General features: G+C 34.3%; 1 protein-coding gene across 1 annotated transcript; it reads right to left on the bottom strand.

The window, feature by feature from the left end:
• On the bottom strand, positions 1-24,245 carry GSL12 (glucan synthase-like 12). The gene is made up of 43 exons (XM_021422416.2): positions 24,000-24,245; positions 23,403-23,643; positions 22,310-22,410; positions 20,323-20,447; positions 20,123-20,216; positions 19,847-19,957; positions 19,632-19,748; positions 19,382-19,474; positions 17,143-17,234; positions 16,685-16,811; positions 15,080-15,217; positions 14,846-14,922; positions 14,677-14,767; positions 14,026-14,148; positions 13,813-13,930; positions 12,674-13,008; positions 12,543-12,595; positions 12,389-12,449; positions 11,995-12,076; positions 11,868-11,917; positions 11,684-11,770; positions 11,159-11,293; positions 10,956-11,050; positions 10,784-10,868; positions 10,548-10,708; positions 10,283-10,406; positions 10,084-10,184; positions 9,828-9,991; positions 9,581-9,734; positions 8,070-8,179; positions 7,823-7,948; positions 7,611-7,679; positions 7,259-7,445; positions 7,014-7,170; positions 5,117-5,236; positions 4,888-5,006; positions 4,718-4,801; positions 2,725-2,837; positions 2,409-2,638; positions 1,522-2,319; positions 1,382-1,432; positions 625-810; positions 1-477 (listed from the first exon to the last, which is right to left on the bottom strand). The coding sequence occupies exons 2-43, from the start codon at positions 23,587-23,589 to the stop codon at positions 229-231; spliced, it is 5,880 nt and encodes a 1,959-aa protein (XP_021278091.1). The 5' UTR covers positions 23,590-23,643; positions 24,000-24,245; the 3' UTR covers positions 1-228.
• Between the last annotated feature and the right edge of the window lie 3,377 nt (positions 24,246-27,622).

Raw genomic sequence — 27,622 nt, forward strand, 5'->3', positions numbered from 1 at the left:
TTACACACAAAATATATATAGATATATTGATGAAATTTAACAATAGTATGTATCTTCATAATCTTACAAATATTGTTCAAAGTCATGCTAGGTGGTAAGCAATTGGGTCAGTTCCAAATGCCAAAATTGCTGTCCCCTCTTCATCCATAATATAATTACAACTATAAACAAAGACTTCCATGATTGAATCAGGAGGGTCAATAACATGCATAATATTACCACTATTGCTTACTCCTTGTTACGAGAAGTGCGATCTTTACGGTGGCCACCAAGAATACGAGAAATCTGCAGACCTCTACTGAATGCTTGGTTGAAAAGCATACGGGTCTGAAATTCTGAGACAAAAGGAAACCAGGCCAGGAATGCCACCGGAGTGAAAAGAAGCAACCCCATCACTATCTCATAACCACGAGCAAGAGTTCGGACTGATCCCCAAAAACCAGCTTTCTTAACAAAAGACCTCAAAGCTTGAGCAATCTGACAAAAATACAGAAACAAAGTGTAAATAGCATTAACATACATTTTGAAGTAACAGAAATACAAGTTCAACCATCATCATATATGACTGTAAAAACTGTAGCAGCAAAATGTGTGCGTGTGTACGACAGAGAGAGAGATGTTTACCAGAAGCATTCCCCAACCAGTAGGCATGAATGCAAGAATACACACAATTATGTCTTGAAGTGTCATGTGAGGAAGAGCAATCAAAGTAACCAGAATAGCCACGAATGTCAAGAATATTAATCCCTTGATGAGCCGAAAAACAAGTTGATAACTTGCACTGAACTTTCGCCTCCCAACAGATACAGTCTAAGCAAGAAAAACACAAAAATGTAAAATGATTAAGAATGCTTCGAGGTAGATATATATAGTTTAGTTCGCCTCCAAATTGGAAATCAAGACCAACATCAGTGTCATAGTTATCTGATAAATATGACAACATAAACAGGAAGATGAAACCATTCAATGTTGAAAAGACATCTGTCAAAAAATCATTTTCCTGTGTGTTGACACAACTATATATAAACTATTCTGAAGCATTTGATTCTCTTTATCTGCTTTAGCAGCTATTGTTTATCAGCAGTTGACAGTGGTTAAGTAAACCATAACACAATGAATTTAAGCCCTGTTTACCTGTGCAATTACTTTGACTTGGTTTTCTTTCCCTTGAAAAAGTTTTCATTCAAAAAAATAGATTTGTTTACAACGGAACCAAAAAGAATAATTAAACAATAAATGATCTAACAGGAATATGAACAGGAAAAATAAAATGCTTGATGACAACTTATGCCTAGTCTACTCTCAGGAAGATAATAAGCAATTAACAAGAGGACTTCTTGAAACACGTCAAGGCCAATACTTGAAGAATCTAGCCACCTACCTTCATCACAAATAATATCAGAACAATCACCAGCCATGATGCACCATAGATCTGCGACCAAGCGAATGAAAATACCCAATGTAAACATATAAAGATGAAAAATAAGGAAAAAATGGCCAAAGAAACAGAGAGGGACATACCAAAAAACTTCTGTTTTCTTTTATAACATTCAAGTGATAGACAAGCCCATACTGGTAGATAAAGAATCGTAAAGCTAACAATATCTCAGCAATAATACCAAGTTTCCCAGAATATTGAAGATGCTCTTGCTCTTCCTCCCACCATGATTCCCAACTTTTTTCTGGAGGTACACCTATACCACCTCGGTTGTTTATCCACTTATTCCAATCAGTCCAATCATCAACAATCTTCTGCCACTCAAAACCAGAAGGATTGAATAGGAATGGAGCAAAAAGCCATGTGCCCACCATAAACCACAAAGATACAGTGATCAATACATAGGCCACTGCACTTCTGTAAGTATGACCAAAGATTTGGTATACTAGAAGCAAGATCATCATCTCAATACCCTTCACAAAATGGCTACGTGAATAAAGCCGGTAGTTGTCAGCAAACTTGGCATGGAACACCACAAACCCTCGGCCTGTAGGCCTGTACTGTGCACCTCCATGAAGCAATGTCCTTCCATAATAGTGGGTCTTTGTTCCAAGAGAAAATGTGAAAAATACTGGTGCCAATTGCAATTGCATTAATATAAATTCACTTAAGGCAGTTCGGAAACCCCTTTCCAAGCCAATCTCCATCAACATAGGTAATGCCATCAAAAATCCAATTTGAACAAAAGATTGAGAAGCAAGAGCCACTTGAAGAGGCTTGTTATCACGAATTGCTGGTTGCTCACTCAATCCTTGTTCAAGGCCACTCAGTACAAGATAGAGGCGACCATAAAGGAACACATAGACAGTGAGCACTGTTATCTGACAAAGAACACAGAATGATGCTTGGTGTGTTACATAGAGTCATAATATTTTAAAGTCGCAAATAAAAGAGAAATTTGCAGAATTACCAGAGTATTGAAGTAAAAACCAACTGTAGTGAAATAACAAGACAGCATTCTGAAGAAGTCAAAACGATGTCCAAGCCGGTATATATCCCGACTCAAAGTCTGCTCTCCATTGCCATTAGCTATTTTCGCCTCAAACATAGATATCTGATTGAGACCCACATCCCTTCCCTTCCCAACTTGAATGTATTCATGATGGGTGACATTGCCTTCACGAAGTGTAGAATTGAAGCCTGCAATCACAATCACAAAAGTTACCAATAGAAGACAGAACCAAACATTAATACAAACGTGGCACAAATATAAAGGCATTTCATACCAGCAAAAATATCTTCACTCAAGTTAATGACTTTGGATGCTTTACTTACACCCCCTCTTGTGAGGTGAAAGAGCCTATCAAATACATCCGGATGACCATAGTGGAACCGAACCCTACACAAACAGGAAAATTGTACACAAGAGATCGAGCATTGGTTAACATAAAAGATGTAATGAAAACGTAAGTGAACCAGAGACATGGGATTAAAGAGAATGCTTATTCCCTTGAAAAAACTCCAAAATGCTTATTCCCTTGAAAAAACTCCAAAAACTCAAAGAATATAGATTTCCTGGAATAAACCAATTGCACCATAGTAGTATGGCTGGGTTGATGCACCAGTAGAAATCCCATCCTCATTAAAAGGACTAATCATAAGAATTTGCAACATCATAGATAATTTGCCAACATTCTGAGGCCAATATCGTAAGACTTATTCTTTAGAGCATATGGACTTAATCTTTATGGCATTAGAATTCCAAATAAAGCAGTTCAATAGACAGAGCATAGATTGCACTTTGGTTTTAAAAGAGATCTTTTTTTTTTTAAATGGATAACCGAAAATAAGACATTTTTATGCAAAATTTCTTACAAAAATGATACCAACAAAGACAATTTTGGAAATAAGCAAAAAAACTTTGATAGTAGTTTTTAACATAAAATTTAAAGCCAAAAACCAATGACTCAATGAGTTGTCCAAGTTGAATAAAAATGTCAACTAATTCAAATTATTTAAAAGGGACTAATCAAACTCTCCGGATATATATTAGTATAGATTCCCAAGAAAGCTCAATTCTTTGTTCTAACAAGAAATTTCCTATGGAAATCTTGATTCATTTCAATAATTTAACAGATACACCAGCTACAGTTGTCCATAGTTTTATTAGCTTTCTTTTCATCTATTACTGAAAACAAGCAACAATTACAATCTCATCGTGTAGGGCTACCTATATGGATCATATCATGCCCATGTGCTCTATTTAAGATTGTACCCCTCAACAAGCTCTGTAAAAGTGATGTTATTTTTGTGTTTTCCATCACTGTCCTTTTTGGCCTCCCTATCCTCCATTACATCACATCTTCTCATGAGGGTATTTCTAGGTCAATTCTTTACACTTCCAAACTACCTTAAAAAGTTTTCACATACATGTTTATATTTTGGATCATATTGCTCCATTGTACTCTATTCCATGTCCTCTTTGGTCTTCATCTCCATTGACATGAGTGTCCTCCATTCAATTGAATCCTCCACAAAAGGGTAATGGTATAGCAATAGCATCTTCTCAACATTGCTACACAACTAAGATTTAATCACATTGAAAAAATAATCTTCCACACTTTGTTCAATTCATGGTTCTGCTCGAAAGAGGACTGCACAGCTTTTAAGTGGTGTCCCTTTTAAGTTCAAACCACTAAGAATTAACAACAATGATTACAATAACCTGTTAACTTATGGTGCACGCACTTTGAGCTTCAGAGGTAGAATGCATTGAGCTACCGAAAACCCAATTTGAAGGATTATTTTGAGCTTTACCATCAACATCAAACCTAAAGCCACTAATAATAAGTGAACAGGCCTACACAACATATTCCCAAACTTGATTAATATTGGATAACACCATTTAATACTTCTCATCTAGCTTCAACACTAACAAGTCAAATAAATAGGCTTAACAGTGTGAAAATGAATATGGAGAAACAAACAACAAATAACAACAGAAACAGAGCAACAAACAACCAGGGCTCTAATAACTTGTCAAACATCCAACTAATACCAATTTGCTATAGCTCAAATAAGTTGGTTTTACGTCTCTTCTAGAAGAGAGAGGGGGGGAGTGTAATTGATCATGTATTTCAAAAGGAAACAAACACATCTAAGAATTCCTGGGTGCTTTACTTTCATTATAAGGGATTAAAACCCCAGCATTACCCATTGAATAAATAAACAAATATTATAAAGCTCTGAAGAAGATTTAAAGAAAAAAACACAACTTACTTTAGAGGGTTGGCTAACAGTCTCTGACCAATAGTAACAAAACTTGTCTCCTGATTTGACATGAACCATGCAAGAGAAGAAACACTGCACCAAATGGTAGAGTATTAACCATCATAATAACATGACAAGAAAGCAGTTACTAACTTGGAGACAACAGGATGCCACCACACCTTCCTGTAAATATGTGCTCTCTAAGCCCAAGAATTGTCGGGTGTCTTACACCATCATGCTTTGTGAGGAATTCTTGCAACAAATTCCTCATTTTCAATGCCTCTTCCATGTAATTATCCTATGCAATTCATCCAAAAGAGAAAGGTAATAATCCTATGCAAATGAGCAATAAAATAGAAGTAATAGGCACAATGTAGAAAATTATGATGCTTAGGACAACTATTCTACCTGGTTCATATCTATTGTTTGCAGGCCTTCTCCTCGTGTGAAGATAATGGCATGATTTTGGTTTTCAGGTTTCCCTTCACCCAAAATAGCAGGCCCTGGAAGTTTTATCCGATAAATTTCCTGTTTGTGGAAAATGCCAATTAAAAGGAAAAATTTTAGGATGCCGAAATAGAGTGAGAAATAGGCAAAGCAAAAGTAGATATTCAAAATCAACAAAGTGAACAATCAAAGGATTCCACTGAATTTAGAAATATAGAATATCCTCTGGACAATCTGAAAGAGTTCAAGAACAAAATGCATGTGCAAGCAAAACTCATGCCCAATATTTTAAGGCATATTATGAAGACATTTTATCTTCATAGACGCAAATGAATTGTAAACGAGTAAAAACAAACAAACAAACAAAGAGAGAGAGTGAGAGAGGGAGAGAACATTAGCAGTAAGGCATATTAAAAAACAAAGACTATTACAACTCTGTGTGCAGGCAATGAAGATTTAAAAACCCAGAGAAACATTAGCAAAATGTAGTTTAAAAGCTTATGTTGTATTACTCTCAAAGCTGGTCATTAATCTTTCTTAAAAGCTTATCATTGGGGATCTCCAAAGAAGATATAGTAATAGCTTCTCAATTTATAAATGTATTGCCATTTGTCAAAGTAAATATAAATGGCTGGAGGGCCAACTGCACAAGAATAGTTCCAAACAAGTGGTTAATTTCATTTGTTTGGCAGTATGAAAAACTTATGCCAGTAAAATAAGTTCAATCATTTCGCCGATGCTAAAAGAATGACCTATAGGAAAAAGAGATGAACTTTTAGCATTAGAAAGAATAAAAAGAAACACCTTTACTGAACACTAAAACAAAAATCATTAAACTATAATAAAAATTAAAGTAAAAGAATAAATATATGTCTAATTGTCAGAAGCATCCTCAAATTACTGTGATCTAGGATCAGTCTTCAACTTTTTGAATGTGAATAGAGAAGAGTATAGAATCATTACATAAAAAATAAAAACGAAGATTATTTTAAATATTTTTCCAAGAATAATGACATGCAAAAAAACAGTAATTGCTTCAAGAAGATTATTATTCATTTTATACCTACTGATGTAGTCAAAGGGTTTAAGGCAATTAGAACTCAACAATTAGGGCTAAAATAGGGTTGATTGCGTTAGAACAATAGAAAGATAATTGGATTTTTAAAAGAAACCTCTTGAATAAATATTCAAAATAACAAAAAAAAGATAATAATCCTATATCTAGGATCACCTATTTATAATAGCTAAGATAAATCCTAATCAAATAGTAATCCTAATCCTAAATAAAAGACTTAAAGTACTAAAATTCTAATAAAGATAGGAAAAAGAATCTCAAACTAAATAAAATAAAGAAAATAAAATCCTAAGCTAACGAAAATACTAAATAAAATAGAATTCTTGATGCGCCTGCATCACCTACGACCACCTTTTCATATAAAGAACTATTGCTACTGTTTAGCTAGCGTTAAGCACTCAATTACTAATTGATCATATTAGGAAAGTGCCACTTCAACAAAAAACCACAAAAAACCACAACAAACCCAAACATGAATGAAGTGGGATAACACAAAACTTAAAACCCCCCCTCATAAGCAGGTACAATCTAACAATTTAAGCAAATGAGCATACCACATGGACATCAAATAAAAGGCGATAATCCCAACAAAACAAAAAATTATACCTAAGCTTTGATACTATAAAAAGGCATCCAACCCAAGACCATTTGACAGTAGGTGCTGCCTAACCTCAATACGAGATAACAACAGACCCCAAATTCAACTAAGGTAAGAAAACAACACCTGAAAAATAGTGTAAAATACATAATCGCATATGATCTTGAAATTAGATAAAGCATTACCTGGTCTAGATTTTGCACTGGTTCTGAAGAATCACTAGACTTTGGCACAGCCCTCACTAGAACAGAAAAGTAATTAACCTTGCCATTAAGCTTCTTCAACCTATCCTCATTACGTTGTTCAACCTCATCAATGTATGCAACGCGAAGTGACGGGTATCTGCCAGTAAAAGATATATCCACTTAATAAAAAATATGTCCAGTTGCTAAAAGCAACTGAGAAATCTTTGGAAAATTAGCATGCTTACTTAGTCATAAGCCTCAGAATGTCCTGTGCACGCTGCTCACCAGACCGCTTCTGAATGCCATATTGTTGACAAGACACCACATATGTGAATTTCATATCAGCTACTGCTTCACACTGTACCTTCAGTGACCTATCCTCTTTGTTATCCTCCGTACTTAATTCTATGGCCTTATAGCCTTCCATCAAATCTAAGAAGGTTGACATTAAAACCAAGTGAGCTTGAATATCTCATATCACACAATAATTCATGCAAGAATAGAAATATTAATAATGAAGATACAAGAGCATCAGTAAAGTGCTTAGCACCATACAATTAATTATACTGCAATTTTACAGCAAGGTGGAACAGATACCTTCATGTTTGGCCATATCAAGGAAAGCCTGCAGCTCCAATGCTTCACGATAGTACATCATCCCTCTAACTGGCGTTTACAATGATCTATTAGTCTATAGAAAAAAGGAAACCAGTGCAAACATATGCATGCACACAAACACAAATGAATGCAGGCTTGAGCATGCACACACGAGAGAGAGAGAGAGAGAGAGAGAGAGAGAGAGAGAGAACCAGTTCTCGTTAAAGTTTGGCCCCTATATGATGCCCATAAACGAAGGTGTTCTTCTAACTCAGGAGATTCTTTAAGTTCTTCTTCACTGGTGCATTTCACCCGTTCAAGAAAGTTATTCCATTCATCTGAACATTATTAATCAGCAATCAGCCATATGTGGAAGAACAGTGCAAAGATTTCGCATTTCCAATGTACAAGTGAATGTAAACCTTTAACAAAAATTTAATAAAAAGGGTGAATTCAAACCTGGAAAGATTTTTTGCAAGTAAAAGAGGATGGAAACACCATCTTCATTTGGATTTTCCAATTCTTGCAAGGAGAAAAGAACTTCCTCTGTGTAGTAAGGAGTCAAAACACTACAAAAAACATGGTTTATCACTTCAGCAACATGCATTAAAAACAAAATCATGATATCATATAATCATGATCATCAAGCAAAAACGAAGCTAACGATATTTGAAACGCTCAAGCCCATGTACAGTATTCATTAATTTTTCCAGAGAGTGAACTATAACTCATTTTCAACATTTAACCAGAGGTTCAGAATTTATATGGAATCGGATTTACTTCAAGCTAATTATCTCGAAGAGAGAGAACACCATTCAACCAACTTTGCAATCATGGACAAATATGAAATAAGAAATATTAAGTCAATTTGTTTGTAATTAAGTTTTATACATTTCATTATCTTAAATTATTTAATTGTCATGCAATTACATCATTTACGACAGTCTGGAAACATAAAGAGGAGACCAACAAATGCCCCTACAAGAAGATTTGATTTAATAGATGATATCCATTTCCAGCAGTAGAGCAAGACTGAAGAGAATATGTAAGGGAACTATAAGAAAAGACCTCATTTTACTAAGCCTACAGAGAATAGTCTTAAATAGCGTAGAGTGACACAATGAGATCCATAAACCAACCCAATAGTGGGAAAAGGCATTGAATTTTTGCAAGTAAAACCTCATATATTAGTACTTAATTTATTCAATTGATCTTTTCTGTATATTTTATACCAATTAAATCTAGTTTTGTCAATTGTAGAACAGGTGCATATAGTAGCAGTAAAACAAGTATGAATAGAATAAAAACGGGAAGGAAATAAAAGGAAAGATTTATAGAGAACTAGATACAAGTCATCTACACCGCAAGCCATTCTATTCCATGGATAGGCAGATAGATAGGGTAGAGCTTTGGGTTTATCAATTGTAACATATACTCTGATCTAATTCATGTTATCTACAAATAACTAATATAAATGGCTACTATAATCAACAAGCAAGATCCTAATTGTTTGTTGAATACTAATGGTTGCAAAAATTCTGTAATTTGAGCCAGCTTAGCTCAGAGGTTGAGTATTGCATTTATAGCGCAATGGTCATCAGTGTGATTACCATAGCTAGCAGGTGTGCGAATTTTACACTACCGGCATGTTTTATTAAGAAAATAAAAACAAAATAGAAAAAGTTTTTCTCACTTTCCAAGGTTTACCAATCTGCTTATAATGCTATAAAAACTTCTGAATATGAACAAATTGGATAGTTTCTACAGTTGGACAAACAAAACAAAGGGTTTTCTTGCAAGATAAACCTATATTTTGTATATCAATGATTTTTTAAAAATAGCACAAATATGCTCTTTCAATTTCCCATTCAATCGTCAACAAGAAATATTCATTAGTTTATACTCAATGAGATATAAGAAGAGTAAAAAGCACTATTAGCAAGAAACAATAAATCTGGGATAAAGCTCACGAGAATGAAAGCATATTGCGAACTTTAGGTGCAGCAGGCATATCCATAAACAAAGAATTTGAGAAGAAAGAAATTCGCCTCCTAGCCTCTAAATTAGATGGCACGTCCATAGCAGATTCCTTTGTGGTAAGTAACAGAAAAAGTCGGTTGGAATCTGCAAAAAAAAAAAAAGGAAAAGCAACGATAGAAACAATTAATAGATTTATCTAGAAAGAAATACTTTAAGCTTTAGTCTCCAACAATGAACTCGCCTTTTCTTTCCACGCTTCTGTAACAGGAGATATTGGAAACTTGATCGCTCCAGAAGAGGCAAATAATTGATCTAATTTTTTTTGATCAAATAATTGATAATGTTGATCAAGTAGGATCATCCCATCATGCCCGGACCCTCCATGTATTGAATCCACCAAACTTTTTAAGTATAAAAAATAAAATAAAAATGAGTAAGTTAAGGCACTAGGACAAACACACATTAAGGAAAGAATCATGTGAAGATGCCAAACCTGGAGATTTCATCCTCTGTCATTATGTCTTTTGTCACAGTCTCCAGCATATCCTGGAAACAGAGTACCACTTGACCCCTTTCCTCCTGCTTATTTTCCAACTGCAAAAATCAAGCAGGTCATCTTAGGACTTCTCATTACCAACCAAATCCCATAGGAATGAAAATCTTCTTAAACCAAGTTAGGTTTTGAATATTACCAAAAATTTGATCAACTTCACAATATGGTCATAGAGACTAGGGAGAGCACTCATTTTGTAAGCCATAATTAGACTACCATCTTCTATACGTTTGTCAACCTTGGAAAATATGTCATTTATAACACTGGAAACATATTGGAATGAATAAAAATTATGTTAGACAACAGTAGGCTTCACCTAATAATAATCTTAATAAGAGGAAATTGTAGCTTGAATGATATGGATTACATCTGTGGTTAAAATTTTACATTGAACAAGAGCTTACTCTTTTTCCCGGGGACCTTCAACCAAAAACTTAATAATACTTCTGAATGAAGCATAGCATTCACGAATTGCACAGAACATGTAAGGGTCAGCTTCAATTCTCTTTTGCAGCTCTTTATCCCTGCTATCACTGTCCTTGGCCATGTCCAATGCTATTGGGATCTACATGAAGATTCATAGTTAATATCACGATACTCAATTCTCAAAATCACCGGAGCAAAATAAGTTGAAACAAACCTTGCTAGCAAGCAAAAATGGTGGCCACTGGATTTGCTCTAAATCACGGTCAGCCCAATAGGGAACAAGCAACAGGTTCATTTCCCTGAAAATGAAACAAGCTCAGCATGTACTAAGAATAAGATTAAAGCTGGAATTACAGAGTATAACTTAGAGCAGAGAGTATAAATACTTATTGCTTATAAGATCTTCCTGTCGAAAACTGCTGATTATTTTGTTCCACAACTGAGCAAATTTTGCAGCCTCTTTCTCTTTATTAGATGGTGGCTGAAAAAATAGACTATTATTAGATGGCAAGGTATTTTGTAATGATTCTATCACAAAATCGTAGAGAGATCACAAGTTATATGGTAGGTAATGTCAAAGAGGTTTGACCTGCCCAAAGCTGCGAGAGAAAAAACCCCGAATTCCTTTCCTCTTTATCTTGCTCTTATCCACGGGAATTAAACGGGCATTAAAAGCACCAGGCAATGATTCAAAACGAGATCTGAGCATTCCTAATGTTCGAATCTGAAGTTTATAAACAAATAAAGAATGAAACAGTAAAACTCCAAACACTGCAGAAATAAACCAAAACTAATCTAGGTTCAAAAAAGATTCTATAATAATTATTGAGAAGCAGATAAAGATGAGATTTTCACTATCTCCAAACAAAAGTGAAACCAGCAATTTTCATTATGGCAAAGTTTACAAAAAAAAAAAAAGATGTTCTACAGTTGACGTCATCCACATAAAATAGGTGAAGGAAGCAAGCACATGGTAAACAACGACCATAGTGCATGTTTCCTGAAAACGCTGGACAAAACAAGAAGACATTCTGTTAAATAATCAGAAAAATGAGCAGAGTAAAAGTAATATGACAAAAAATTGCAGTAACTAGTTATGTAAAGCTCAACTAACCTCTCCAAGGCGTCTAAATGCGCCATAAATGCCTCCAAACATTGTGGAGAATATTGCATACCAAATCTGGGTATCCATAAAATAGACCTAGAAAATAAAAATCTGCAAATTAGACCTTAAAATATCCCAGTCAAGCTTATGACCGAAAAACATAGATCAACTATGAACATGACATAAGCCATACAAGAATGATTGGAGCCCAGAGAGCAATCACGACACCAATGTTGTTCTTTGCTGTGAAAAAGACAAGAAAGAAATGAACCTTCTGTTATGGGAAAGAGAAGAGAATGACACATTTTAATGTCCATTACCTCGGGGGAAAAATTCATGCCATTGGAATTTACTTATCCGAACAGACATAACAGCTTTTGTGGGACCAACTAAAGGCTTTATCTGTGACCAAGAAAGGAAGAAGTGATAAAGGTTGAATCAGTTTCTAAAAAAATTTTCAAAATCTGATATGGTCATCAGAAATAGGCAGATAGAACAGAAGATCTTTTAAGATCAAAACAAAAGAAATGCCAACTGAAGTGATTCTGGGGTGCCTTAAGTCCAACTTCACCATTACTTTAATAATGGCCACCATTTGGTATCAATAACTGACCATGACAGTATTTTGATTGATTTAATGATCAGTGCAGAAAAAGAAAGTACGATCGTGTGTGGGCAGGGGGGTGTTGAGGATCAAATGATTGAAAGACAAACCTCAATATAATAACTAAATGACAACTTAGTGATGATAAGTAGGACCCAAAACATTGTATACCTGAAAGTTCAACAACAAATAAATTAGAAATAAAATATTTGACATGGTTACCACAAAAGCAATCAATCAATCTTAAAAACATCAAACTCTTACTTGAAGAGAGAAAATGTGCTCTCATGCATTGCCCTACCAACATAGAGACGAGGCTGAAAGAATCAGGCAAGGCAATAAGTGAACTTGAAAACAAGTAGGGAAAAGAAGATTATATAAGAATAGTTGTCTACCTGTGACCACCACATCATAAGCATCACAATTTTGTAGTGTGAACTTTCAAGGAATCGACGAATGAAAGGAAAAAGAAACAATATCGCGGCCAGCATATTTGGTGACAAGTAAATTACAACGGCCAAAATAAACAAGGAAGGTGAATTTGAGGTATTGCCAAACCAGCTTTGGATAGTTCGTGCAAACCCTGAAGGATCGTTCCAAGTATAAGCATAAGTGACAGGTAGAACGATCACCCATGCGGCTGCGGAAAGAACTTTCAATATGTATCTTAACTTAACATGAAATGACATGCTCTGCTGTGCTTTCCAGCTAAGGATTACATCAAGGACAGCTGCAAACATTATAGAAATATCAGAAAAACTTCAATATAGCTGATATGCAGTACAACGAAAAGGTTTCCACATTCCATAAAATGCAACAGCTTCATTATCGGTTTGACATAAGCCATAAACAAGCATGCATCTTGCCATAGAGAAACAAAGAGTAAAGCAGAAAGAAATTTCCAACTTAACTGATACACAAGCATGTAGACTGAAACACCAGACATTTTAAAAAACATAGTCCACTAGTAATTGGCACCTAAGTTGATGGCATCCATTAACCAACAGCATACAACAGATCAAGACCAGTCTCATTATTGATAATGAAAGGAATGGAAAGGGTGATACTACAAGGTGCAATGTAAATAACTTAATGTTATGCATAGAAATGATACGTTATCTACAATACTAAAACAAAAGAGAAGCTATATGATACAACTGGGAAACTGTTATCTATCTGCTGTCATGATTCAACAAATAAAAGGAAAATGATGTATGCCCTCAAAGGTACTATGACTCAAATCTTCTTTCTCAGTAAGTGTCAAACAATAATTATTTACTGTTAGCCTTAAATGGGTGTAGAAACAAGGTTTTGGTGCGAATAGAGTACTTTCTACAAAGAACTTGAAAAATAATTCACCAAAATAACCTCAGATTTCAGAAACCAAGTATCATTTTTTTCTATTTTTATTATCTTCATAATGATTTGCCTACCATCTCAAAGAGGATGTTCCACTCAATCAAGAAAGCTTCCGTTGCAAACAATTAAAATGATAACGACAGATGCTGAAGTAAGATTAACTGGTTTCACTCACCTTGGCCAAGCTTCAATATAGCAGCAGTTATAAAGACACTCAACACTTTCTTGAACAAATCACCCCTAAAGATTGAACTTGGTTGCCCCGAGCCATGCCAAGCGATAATAATCATGGCCTTACAAGAACCAGACTCTATCAACACCATGCCAAAACAATAAAAATTCTCAAAGGTAAATATGGAAAATCAGGTGCACCAAAGGTGAGTGCTACCTGCAAGGACAAGATGAAAAAACTCCACATTCGATCAAAGCTTCTGAAAACATGCCAGAATGAGCGTATCTCAACAAAGTTAACTTTCCCCATCCATCGATCTTTAGTAGATGGCTTGTTATCCTACATATAAGAACCATCAGCCACAAACTAAGTAGGAGAAAACAATCATGCTAAAATGACTTAATACAATTAGACAGGTGTCCTTTATTGCTAGCTTCCCATTTGTTTTCAGTAACCAACTCAACTTTCAAATCTCTACAGTCACTAAGAGCTGTAGATTACATAGTCCAATTACCTTAGTGATCTGTGCCATCAAAATAGACTCCTCTACCATTCTAGGAAATAGAAAACAAAACATATTGAGACTCATAAGAAAGAGAATATTGACATTACTTCAACTTGAAGTCCACCATAAAGCCCACGACCTAAAGTTGATCAAGCAAATACAAGACATGCAAGCTAGAACCTTATGAGGAGAATTTACAAAATTACTTTGATTGCCACAATAGATTTAATTGTCTAAAGCCTCCCAGATGCAAGAACTGAGAACCATATATACAATAAACTCATTGCTGCCCATTGAACATTCTTCATTTGGTTTAACAAATGCAAGGGAGAGAACAAACAGAGATCCAAAAATAAGCTTACCCCATTTTTCTCACGAAGCTGATCATTTGGCAGAGAAAAGAAATCAGCATCAGCACGCATTGGCCAACCCAACCGGAAACAATCAACAGACCTACATTTAAACATGGGTAAATATATCTTTAGGAATATAAACATGGAGAGATAAAACTTACAAATGAAAAATTCATACCAGAAGTATTCATTTAAATCATCGTAATTCCTCCATTGTGAATGCTTTGATTTCCCTCGTTTACTTCTTTCAGCTTCCTGCAAAGAAAATCATCTTTTTTTCACAGACAGGAAGACCAATTCTCCAGCACATTCATCTTTAAATTAAAAGGCACAAACACACACACCAACAGAAAGGAGAGAAAGAGAGAGAGAATAAAATGTATGCAAAAGTGGACAGGAATTGCATAGGTACCCTCCGAATAACATCATAGATAGGTGTAACAACTTTCTTCAAAAAAGCCTCTTCCTCGCCTCCATAGGCTGGCTTCACATTCTCCCCAGTCATAGGACTGACATTTCCAGCTAGCATACCATAAAGTTCAAATGCCATCTACAGTAAGCAGAGGAAAGAAGCATTTACTATTTAATAAAGCAGAATAGATTTATCAAAGCAGTTATCTAGAGATAAAGACGTTATGGTTAGAAACACAAGCCAGGCACTGACACCAGTCCCTATACAGAACTACATAAATAGAGTCAAGACAAAGAGAAGATTGATAACCACATCGAAAATGCCACTATAGATGGCAACAAATTTCAGAGTAAGTTGATAAGAATGAAATTGGATAAAAGCCAACTCAAAACAATGTTCTTTTATTGATGTTGGAGAGGTACATGCATGGCAACAATGTCACTTCTCCAACGCTAGGGAGATATGCGCAGACATAATTTTCGTTAGGTTGTTCATATCAAATAGATTACAAGCCATTTAACTTAAAACCAATTTGCAATAGGTGGAGGGGACTCAATCATATTAACGAACCCAAGAGATCCCACTCGCCCTCACATGTAGGAAGAATAGACCTATGACACGGTATGTACTTCAGCAGTAGTGAATTACAACCCTACTGCAGACAATAAATGATGGGACAGCTTGCTTTGATCAGTAAAATTTAAATAAACCTCAAGTTTAGCCAGTGTGGGATAGATTGCATACACACTCCATCATATGTAGGCCACATATTAGCAATTTAAACAAACAACGCTAAAACCTTGAAAATAGAAAATGGCAACAAGCAAAAAAAAAAAAAAAACAAGGCAACAAGCAACCTAGGCTTTGAAACCATGCTAAAAATCTCGCTTAACACTAACTGGCCATAAGTGAAAAGGCTTGACTTGAATATAAGTCGCAACAAAACCCTAACTTAGCCAAGGTGCAATAACAATACACAACAATTCATAACTACGCATTTATGATGGCAATACCAAACACATGACAGCACAACTTGAACTTAACATGAAAATACTATTAGAAACTTGAGTGATGCACGACATAAATCTATCTAACCCAAAAAATGACATGACACGACCAATTCTACAAATAAATCAATGATTGGCAATTTTCATTCAAACTAACAGCTATTGAGACAAATGATTCATGAACCCCAAATGCATATCACCTTTTCTGGCTACAATGAACTGACATTTTGCCAACTCACAATGCATATTAAGTTTGACAACCTCTTACAAATAGCCAAAAGACCAATGCAATGCTATTAAAGAAGGACCTAATTTTAATCTCTAGCTTCTATGGGCACCCATGAAGATATTCAAGTTTGATAATGTCCAGTTCTACAAGACCAAGTATTTCTCACAAATTAAATGCAGAAACACTTATAGAACAACCTTTTTTTGCTATCAATTGCTAAATCTTTTCTGATAAGAGTGTGGTTCAAAACCAATGGCTACCATTTCCATACCCGTTATACAGAACCCTGCTCCAGTTTGCTTAAAAGCCTTAATTCAATATACATGAGTATGCATATTTATGGGAAGAAGAGGAGTTTTTGGTACATACATGATGATAGATGTAGCAAAGGCATTCTGGCATGAATCTCAAGTTTGCAGCTTCACCCCATATTAACAGATACAGACCCATGTACAATAATTTTCGCTGTTGCACTTCCTGCTGAATGGTTGGCAACCTGCAGATTTGAAATATCAAGGAGAATTAAGACAGAAGAAATATGGGAAATCCATTCCTTAGAACATGACTGCAGTAGAACATCTTGAAAGACTAGGGGTGAAGAGCGACAGGAAAGATACATAACAAGCACCCTACAAAATGAAGTGCTTCCTTCCCCCAATTTATCGATTGGAGTTCACTTTTGCTATGTTGAAACACTTGTTATAATTAACTTAATTCATGACATAGATTTCTCTTAAAATATATCCTACAAGCAACATAAACCAGCTTCCATTGAAGTTACATAGGCCAGCAAGATTTTACTGCTTAATAATAGCATGGAGTCTTACCAAAGACTACTTTTCCGATCCAAGTACTTGCACCACTTTTTGTAGTTCTTAAAAAGTTTCTTCATCACTTCTGTCAGTGCATGATCATCCAACTGCACAAGAAATAATTATGTCAGACAATTTTTTAGCCATGTACCCATTCAACAAACAACATAAGATCCAATTGCTTAGGTCGCAAACTCCATTTGAAGCACATATGAAAGAAACACTTTTGTATTATACTAATTAAAAAGAGTTGGTAGCACAAAGAACACAAGCATTTTAACATTTAATAAAACTCTACTTGTCAAAAATAAGCTTAAGATATATTATTCTGAGAAAACTCACCCTCACATGCTGGCCGATACTAACAATTGAAACAAATGAGCCTAACATGTGAACAAATAATGAGCAACAAACAACAAAAATAAACAAGGTAGGAAACAACTTAAGCCCTAAAACCGTTTGGCAATCCGTGGAAAGGACCAACCAAATCATAAGGCCACAACAAACTCTTAAGTTTTCATGGGATAAGATGATTAAACACTCCCTTCACATGTAAACTCCATACTAACAGCGTAAATAAACAAGCCTAACACATGGCTTATAAATAGGGGGCAACAAACAACATATCAAATTGGGCATTTATTTCCACATGTTTGGCCACTCCTTGGCATCAGTTGTTAACATTACACATGAAGGGAGTGTTAACAGGTGTTATCATATAGGTTACCTTTAGAATTTGTTGTAACCTAACAAATTAGTTCAATCTCATCACTTATTGCCAATTGGTTTCAGTAGCATGCTTAACAAGTTAAGAGCTCACATTACTTGTTACCTCGTTTGTCAAGCTGTTCGTGCCTCTTATTTGTCTATTGTTTGTCCATATGATTTTTTGTCTACATAAATAACAGTGTTTTGCTCTTTCCCAACGATAAGGATGATTTCTGTTAAATCATGGGGGTCAATTGGGATTGTGTGGATGGAGATACTATCACTGATGTGTGGTTCCCAGGATGTTATCATAGTGGTTATTGAGTTGGGTTTGGATGGTGGCACCACACAAGAAAGAGAGAGTGAGTAACAATTATCAGCAAAAAAAATGAGAAACTATCATTGCTGCTTAGCACTGCCGGTAACACTGCACAAGGACTTTAAGAGAGATCTATGAGATAAGATTAGAAAAGTATTTTGAATAATAACAGGAAAAGGAAATTGAGAAACGGGAAAAATAAGTAAGAAGAGTTGCATACTTTTGATGATTAAGATGGGTTTATCAAAAATCAAAAGCACACACATATTCACAAAACTAAACACCCCTTATAGATCAAACTCAATAGCCCCATGTAGATGATTTTTGGACAATTACGGACTCACTAATGTATCATTGTTCCCAAGCATGTCTAGCAAAAATTGGACGCACAGCAAGTCGATGGATTTAACCTCAAAGCAGGTGCAGGGTTTTAGGTTAATTCTGCATTATGAGATGTTGTAGAGAATTTGACTTGATGGCTCCGAAATGGATTTTCTCCTTAAACCTTTCTCTGGAGTAGGAGATTGCTTAACCATGTGTCCTATTTCACACATCATCACATTCCTTAACCATTACTTAAGAATCAATTCTTTCTAACTTGAGAATTAACTCTCGATCTTTAATGAGGAATGAGCTAGCACCTTTTTATTGGTTGCACTACTTCTACCTCTAGCCTATATGCGGTCTTTAAGCCTCATTACTTGTTTCCACTTCCCACTCACTGCTATATGCTCTTGTTCCGATTGCTCGGGCATAGCTTCAAGGGCTTGTCCTCGCTTCCACACTACCCTTAAGTATTTGCTTCACACTCTTGCACGCCACTCCAGGCTCTTGTTCTCACTACTACGCTACTCTTAAGTATTTGCTTCCCACTTCCGTGCACCACTCCAAGTTCATGTTCCCAAATCATTACCCCCATTCACCACTTCCCACTTTACCTTTCAATCATTCCACCTACCACAGCACTCCATACTCTAGCAACCATTCCAAATCCTCTATGCTGCTCTACTTCATCTTGTTTCACCTCTTTACAACACTACACCCCATAATACTAATTTAACCTAGCAAAAGTTCAGGGACTAATCCAAACATTTGATAAAAATCAAGGATGAAATGGGCCACATATAAGAGAAAAGGGAAGGGGATAAAGGTAACCATCACCATTTGAATATTTGCAATAGAAAGTTCATGCTCACATAGGAATATATATATAGTTAGCAAGCAAACCTTGGGTTGTTGATCAGGCTTTGGAAATTGCCGTATGTGCACATTTGCAAGCAATAAGATCAAATGCTCCCTTTGATTTGCCACATTATCTTTCTGAAGAGATACCAATTGAGATATAAGTATGGGTCCAAATAACAAAATTGAATTGGCTTTTACCAATACTTTACTAGCAAATTTCAAATATTGGCAAGGGAACACAGAACACCCCACTGCACTGTAGACAAGTAGTTCTACTCCATTTATTTTTCACCTGAAACCCAAACATTTCTTGAAGCCAATCTAGAATGTCTTCATCTTTCTTTCTCTTGTGGTCTTTGGGCCATGGAAGACCCCTAGTGTTACGAAGAGCATAAACAGCTGCTTGGATCTACAATTAAGGTAAATAACAATATGTAACCAAAAGAAGGGAAAAGCAAATTGGAAGTTCCAAACAACTCTCAGACAATATGCAAGCTCAAAATATACCTCAGGATATTGCATTATAGCCTGGTTTGCACTTTCAGGATCAAGAGGAAGGATGTTGTAAGGGACCAAGATCTGTGTCTGTTCTGCAACTTTATCTTGAGCTTCCAAAATCTGCACTAACCTTAACCATAATTACATCTTTCACATGCCAAAAAAAAAAAAAGAAATTTGGAGTTCATGGTTTCTTAGTAAATTAATCTAGCCAGTGAAAGATATCTACATCAAACAAGATAAAAAAAAAATGATCAAAGGTCAAGATATATAAAATAGTTTCACCTCACGGTCAACTTCAATAGATTGTGTCAAATTGACGGCCTTCAAAACCTCAAAAAGAACATTCGCAGTTTGGTATGCTTTTGTAAGTTGTGCCCTACATAAAAGAAAAACAAAATTGGATGTCAAGTTAAGAACTATGAATAGCAATTTACACAATAATCACCCAAATAACTTAATACCATACCACCTTTAGGACTTACCGATCAGCTTTATCAGCAGCACTTGTCAATGCCTGGATGTACTTTTTGTAATAGTGTTGATAAAAACTTTGCATTTCACGGGCATCACTTTTCTTAACCCTTCCCTGCAGAGTTGGATCGTTCTCCTGTAATGACAAGATGAAATCTCCTCATGAGACCAACAGCAATGAATAGATATAAAGAACTAGAAGCATAAATAAATGCAGAAGAGAACATGTAGACAGTATAACCAAATTTATTATACATTAGGTGCACTTCAGCCATGAAAAGCTCTGATTACAGATGAAATTCTACTTACTAACATGGAGTCCACATCAGATCTGTTTGGTAAGGATCTAAACTATTGGAAACTGGTGATCCTAGGGAAGCAATACCATGAACTATTATTAGCATGCCTAGGACACTTCTACTTATGAACAATTAACTCCTACGAAACTCATCAACCTTATTCACATTCAACCATCTCTCTAACCAATTCATGCTTTCATAATTCGTCTATGAAAAATTAACTTCTAAAAAACTCATCAATGTGACTCTTGAAACCATATGTGTAACCAGTTTATGAACCCAACGATCAAGGGTTTAGTTAACCATACAAGTGAGAACAATAAGAGAGTTCTGATTGTCCTACTTGATAACTTTTAAGAACTATGTCAACCCAAACAAAATAATGTCTTACTTTAACAATTAAAACAAGTATTATATAAATGAATAAGAAAAATTCCTGCTGAGAATGCACTTTAAACATTCCCTTTCGCAAGTTTCAAGGCTATCATTGGCACCTTGTTATGCAATTTCAATGTCCATCTAGGACAAACTAGGGTCCATGTCAAAAATCACCATCAGAGCCATAACCACCCTTCGGGATATGAATCACAAAGCATCCAATGTAAAAATATATAAAAGCTAATATGACTTCTCATAAACAAAATTAACTAAATATAAAAATTTATTAACAAAAAGGAAAAGGAAGTTAGCATAAAATAAATATAAACCATGCATGAGAGAAAGGAAGGAGACGGACAATTATTTAGAGTTGGGTTGACTTAGAAGCTAAGATGAATTCTAATATAAGTGAATTTGGCAAAGCAAAAGTACATTTTTAGTTAGCCAAATTTGTGAAAATCCTTCATCAATTTTCAAAAATGAAACGAGCGGCAAGAATGGTAACTTACATTCTTAAGAAAAAACTAAAAGGGAGAGCACAGACACAACTTTCTGCTAAATCCAAAAGTTTTAAATAACCATCACAGACTAGAAAACAGTAATTAAAACAAGGGATAAACCCAGTTCCCTTCTGTGTTTTTCCCACATCTACCTAGTATTAAGCAGCAGAATTTCATAATGGAAGCTCTAAAAATACCAGTTTCCACAAAATATAAACTTGGAAAAAGTCCCAGAAAAATAGTCAATAAATACTTCATTATTGGTTCATGGATCATTAAGGTCCAATGATATCAACCATGCCACTATTCTCATGCTTCTCTACCCAAATTGAAATTCAGAAGCTCATTCTTAGTTAGCCAAATTTGTGAAAATCCTTTTGGAAAGCACAGATTCCCAAAAACAACATGAGCTGCATGAATGGTAACTCACATTCTTAAGAAAGAAGCCAATAGGGAGAGTACAAACACAACTTTCTGCTAAATCCCAAAGTCCACCATCACCAACAAGAAAACAGTAATTAAAACAGGGTTTAAACCCAGTTCCCTTCTGTGTTTTTCCCCATCTCTCTCATGTATTAAGCAGCCGAATTTCAGTTTGGCAGCTGTAAACATACTAGGCTCCACTACAAATTTAGAATAAGTTCCAAAGTATAGTCAATAAATACTTATACTGGTCTGTGCATCATTAAGCTCAAATGATATCAATAATGCCACTATTCTCATGCTACTCTACCCAAATTGAACATCATTTCTACATTTCAAAGGCATTTAAAATATATGCTAAGCAAATTCTTAAAAAGAGAAGAACACAAGATACTCACTCTTTCAAGACGTTGAAGCAGTGCAGTTTTAAATTGGCGAACACCACGTCCACTGGAAGTGGGATCCAGCCTGTGAGCTTTCTCAAATGCATAGAATCGACCTACAAAGAAAACCGCAATCAAAAGATTCAACTTGAAAATGCAGATTTACAGAATCACACTGCAAGTAACCATGAAGCAAGAAGCAAATTCATAGCAACAATGGAACGAAACAAGTGATACCAAGATGTTTGAGGTTGAGTAAAGACAGACAAATATAAATGCCCATATTTAAATATTTGACAGAACAAAACAGGTGAAATTTGAAATAACACTCTTCCAAGAAAAACCAAATAAGCAGGGATGTCAAACATCAACCAAATCACAGCACTGAAAGAAGTATGATTTTAAGATCTAGATGACAGCAGACAAAAGTAAACAACACTAATTTTTGAAAATCCGGGAAAAATAACTTCAACACTAGAAAATGTTACAAAGAGTTATCGGCATACTTCTGCTTCATTATTATTGCATCTTGCTTCTAGGGGAAAATCATTTAATGGTTCAAAGTTGCAATACTTGCTGCTGATCTTATAAAAGATTTACAGGGTAGAAAACAAATTTTCTTATTGAGATGCATCCGAATAACGCAACAATAGGAACCCCATAATGTACCATTTTTAAGGCAATATACAGTAGGAAAAATTCAAGTGATAGCTTGTCAAATATCTGAAATTTTGTGTAGTTATCCTATCAAAAAAGTGATATGCAAATAAAAATAGTACAAAATAATAATTAACTCAGTAAAATAGACAACAGTGTAAGCCAAGTTGTCAAGGAGCTGCAAGCGTAAGTATATTTTCACTTTCACCTACATGTGCATGCAACAGAAAATATATCCAACAATACACAATGTACATATGGAATCAGAACAGCAGGTTAGATATATTGGGATTTGAAACTGCTATACTTTACACGCTTAACACACAAGAATAAGGCTAACTCGTAGTAATAGCAATAGCGAGAAACATGTATGAAAATAGTACTGCATATAATGGCGTTAAAACATAAAGAAAATCCATATTGTGAAAAGCAAACTAAGGCAGAAACTTACAAAGATAAGCCACCCTTGGGTTGCTTGATTCGACCTCATTAGCAACACGGAGAATGGGTGCAATCTCGCTAAGAGAAGATGGCACCACCTCACTGTCAAAAGCTGTCTCTCCTAGATTACCAGCAGTCTGCGTGCGTGTGATCCGCCTCTGCGGTTGCGATTGATCTGATCCCCTGCTCGAGGACATCTTTGCCCTCGCCTTCCACCCAAAATCCCAACAGGGAAAAAAACACTAACTTCCCTGCAAGAAAATAAGGCTGTTTCTTTTCATCTTGCATTAGGTTTTAGGAGAAACACAAAATCAAAAACCAAAATTTAACCCTATCTCAACTTAATAACACATCATAAACACCCAGAAACCAAAAATGGAAAAGAAAAAGTCAAGTTGTCAGAGGCCAACAAAGTAAAAGCTAGTGAATCTAAGGTGCAAAGGAGAATAAAAAGACTCCGGTAAGCAAAGAAACTACAGTGAAACACCAAAAGAAACTGGAAAATTTAACTGAAAATAAAGATTTCCAAGCACTGTAATTAAACATAAAAGAAAAACACTCCCAGAGAAAACAAAAAATAAAGAGTTAAGCAAAGAAAGTGAAGTACCAAGTAATTAAAGAGAAAACTCTGAGCTACTAAATCATCTTCCAGAAACAGCAACAGATTAAACACTGAAATGGTGAAGGCAACGTGAAGAGAAAAGTTTGAGAGGAAAGAGAGCTCACACAGCAAAACCCTAAGAGGGAGAAAAACAACTCTAGAGTGAGAAACAGAGACAGAAGAGAGAGTGAGTGAGGGAGACAGAAAGGCTGCTACTTTAAGCTACTTAGCCTCAAAGGAAGCAAAACGGAGAGCGAAGGCACGAAAAAAGAGAATGGACTTATTTTTTTTGCTTTCTTTCTTCTTAACTGCTATTGGTGGAGTGGGTTGGGCAGAGAATGAGGCTTCATGTTTATTTAATTTGCAAAATTGCCACTGTTTGCTAAACCACTTCTTTTATTAAATAAAGTTCATACTCTAAATATTTCTCTATGCTTCTTTCTAATCATTCGGCGGTTAAGAAATAAATTAATCTTTGGAGGTAAATGCCTTATGTGTCGGGCTACTTGAACCAAAAACTCAACTTGAGCTCAATTAATAAAATTGAAACACTTAAAATCCATTTAAATCAATCAAATTTTATTTTTCTTACTCCAAAAGTGATTAAAAAAATTCAAATTAATTAAAATCAATTTGATTAACAAGTTTATGCTTAAAATTATTTCATATAAGTTTAAAACTCGATTTAAGATAAAATTTTAGATGCAAAATTCTAACAAATAATCTTAACATTTATTTTAATTATACAATTAGAATAAAAGTGTCAATATGTAATTATGTTATAAAATAAATCTGAAAAGAACAAATATAAGAGAAATATTAGAGAAAATACTTAGAGAGAAAAAAAGTATTTAGAGGGAGTAAGAAGATCTTATTCAAGTATATATTTACAAATGAATTGAGAGACCTATTTATAGGGTAACAATCCCTTAAATCACAATGTTAATCTAATTCTATCTAAGAGTTCAAATCATATTCCACTCCTTGTATTTTGCCTATTGAGTTGTTTGACTTATTTTGCACTTTTTGGGTCATAACATAATAGACATTCACATATTTGTTCATAACACTTCCCCTTGAATATCCATTATATTAAGAATATACCTCATTAAAACCTTATAAGGAAAAACCCTCATAGGAAAAAAATCCAAGTAAAGAAAAAAGAGTACATAATCTTCTCAAGAATATGCTTTTGAAATATTGCTTCATTAAAAACCTAATGGGAAAAACCCAATGGGAAAAACCTTGACAAAGAAAAATAGTACAGTGCGTATATTTACTCTTCCTGATAATTGTATTATAGAGATCTTTAAAATGATGCATTCCAATCTTTTCAAATATTGCAGTAAGAAGGGTTTTGGTGAACAAATCTGCTAGATTATCACTTGATTGAATTTGTTAAACATTAATTTCACCTTTTTCTTGGAGATTATGAGTGAAAAAGAATTTTGACGAATTATGTGTTTTGTTCGATTTGCCTTTAATATATCCTTCCTTTAATTGTGATATGCAAGTAGTGTTATCCTCATATAATATTGTTGAAATTTCACTCTTTCATTGACAAGCCACATGTTTTTCTAATATGTTAAGTTACAGATTTTAACTAGATACATTCACTACTTGCCTCATGAGCTGCTAAAATTTTTACATTGTTAAAATAAGTAGCAACTATAGTTTATTTTATAGAATGCCATGAAATAGCCATGCCTCCATATGTGAACAAGTAACTTGTCTAGGATTGAGATTTGTGTGGATTAGATGAATATTTTGCATCTACATAACTAATTAAATTTTATTTTAATGTATTTGAATAATATAAGCCTATATCCATTGTTCCTTAGAGATGTTGAAGTATATGTTTAATTTTATTTTAATGTCTTCGAGTTAGAAAAGAACTATATCTTATTAATAAATTAACAACAATTGGTATATCAAGTTAGGTATTGCTAGCAAGATACATTAATATTCCAATTCCAATAAGGTACGGTACTTCAGGATAAAAAAGTTCTTCATTATCCTCATAAGGTTGAAAAAAAGTCTTTTTTCACATTTGATGACTTTACCATCATTGGTGAACTCAATGGATATTCTTTCTTCACATAGAATTGTTTTAACATTTTTGCAATATAATTTGATTGATGGACAAAAATTCTATTTGCTAAGTGTTCAATTTAAAGACCCAAACAAAACTTTATTTTTCCAAGGTCTTTCATCTCAAATTCTCTCTTTAAGTAATCCACAACTTTTGATAACTCTTCAGGAGTTCCAATAATGTTCAAGTCTTCAACATAAACAGCAATTATAATAAATTCATATCTAAATCTTTTATAAAATACATGGGCATATAAGATTACTTCTATAGCCTTCTTTCAACAAATATACATTAAGGCGATTACACTACATGTGTCTAGATTACCTTAATCCATATAAAAATTTATTTAATTTAATCAAGTAAATTTCTCAAGAATTTAATTTTTACTTCAGGCAACTTAAATCTTTTAAAGATTTCATATAAATATCATTATCAAATGAGCTATACAAATAAGCTGTAGCTATATTCATTAGATGCATTTCAATCTTCTATATATTGCCAAACTAGTTAATGTAGAATTGTAATTGCATTCACCATAGAGAATATCACTTCGTATTTAATACTAAATCTTCAGGTAAAATCTTGTGCGACAAGCGCTGCTTTATATTTCATAATCTCATTTTTCTTATTTCATATTCGCATAAATATCCATTTAATTCTATAAGTTTAACACTGTTTGATGGACGACCTATTGGTTCAAAAACTTTTTGTTTTGCAAATAAATTCAATTCCTCCTTAATTGCATATTTCTATATTGGTCAATTATTTCTTTGTCTACATTCTTTAATAAATAAGTTCAAGAACCTCATTTTTCTTTCATAATATTGAGCTCAATATTATATACAAAATATTATCAATGTTTATTTTCCGATTTCATCTTTTTCCATCATGTTATAATTTATTGAGATCTCTTTATTTTATTAATTTTAGGTGTTTGAATTTCTTCTAGAATGTTATCAATTATATCAGTGGTCTCTTTTAGAGTTTTTACTTCCTCTTTGCGATCATCTTAAATATTTGCTCTTTTTTTTTGAAGATTTTATCTATGGAATCGATTGGTCTCAATGCTTTTGGTGTGCCTTGTCCTACAAGGATATTAATGCTAATAGGAGCATTTGTAATTAGTATATAAGATTTAGTTATTTTTTTAGATCAGATAAATACGTCTAGCAACTAATTTACTTATTTTACAAAAAAATTATCTCTTTAACTTCAAGTTCATATTGATTATGTGAGGATCAAAACTAGATATAATAATTTATTCTAAGAAAATTTTTTTGTAGCTGCTTATTTCTTTCCCCCTAATGTTGAAAAAATTATTTCATTAATATGACAATTGACAAACTTTGTCATGAATAAATCTCTTATTGATAATTATAAATATTTAATTATAAATAAAGATTTATACCCAATATATATTCTAGCCTCCTTTGAGGACCAATTTTTATACATTGTGTTAGAGCAATTGAAATATATACCATACATAAAAATTCTTAGATAGAAAATATTTAGTTCCTGACCATAAACCAATTGTATA

The sequence above is a fragment of the Theobroma umbraticum genome, unplaced genomic scaffold, assembly GCF_002168275.2.
Source record: "Theobroma umbraticum cultivar Fairchild unplaced genomic scaffold, ASM216827v3 scaffold_95.0, whole genome shotgun sequence".
In the NCBI taxonomy this organism is placed as follows: domain Eukaryota; kingdom Viridiplantae; phylum Streptophyta; class Magnoliopsida; order Malvales; family Malvaceae; genus Theobroma; species Theobroma umbraticum.

Excerpts from the sequence above, each read along its gene's own strand:
- GSL12 (XM_021422416.2), bottom strand. The coding sequence starts at position 23,589 with ATGTCCTCGAGCAGGGGATCAGATCAATCGCAACCGCAGAGGCGGATC. Across the intron at positions 10,869-10,955 it reads GAAGATCTTATAAGCAATAA|GGAAATGAACCTGTTGCTTG; the intron begins GTATTTATACTC and ends TTTCATTTTCAG. Across the intron at positions 9,992-10,083 it reads ACAGAGGATGAAATCTCCAG|TTTGGTGGATTCAATACATG; the intron begins GTTTGGCATCTT and ends ATACTTAAAAAG.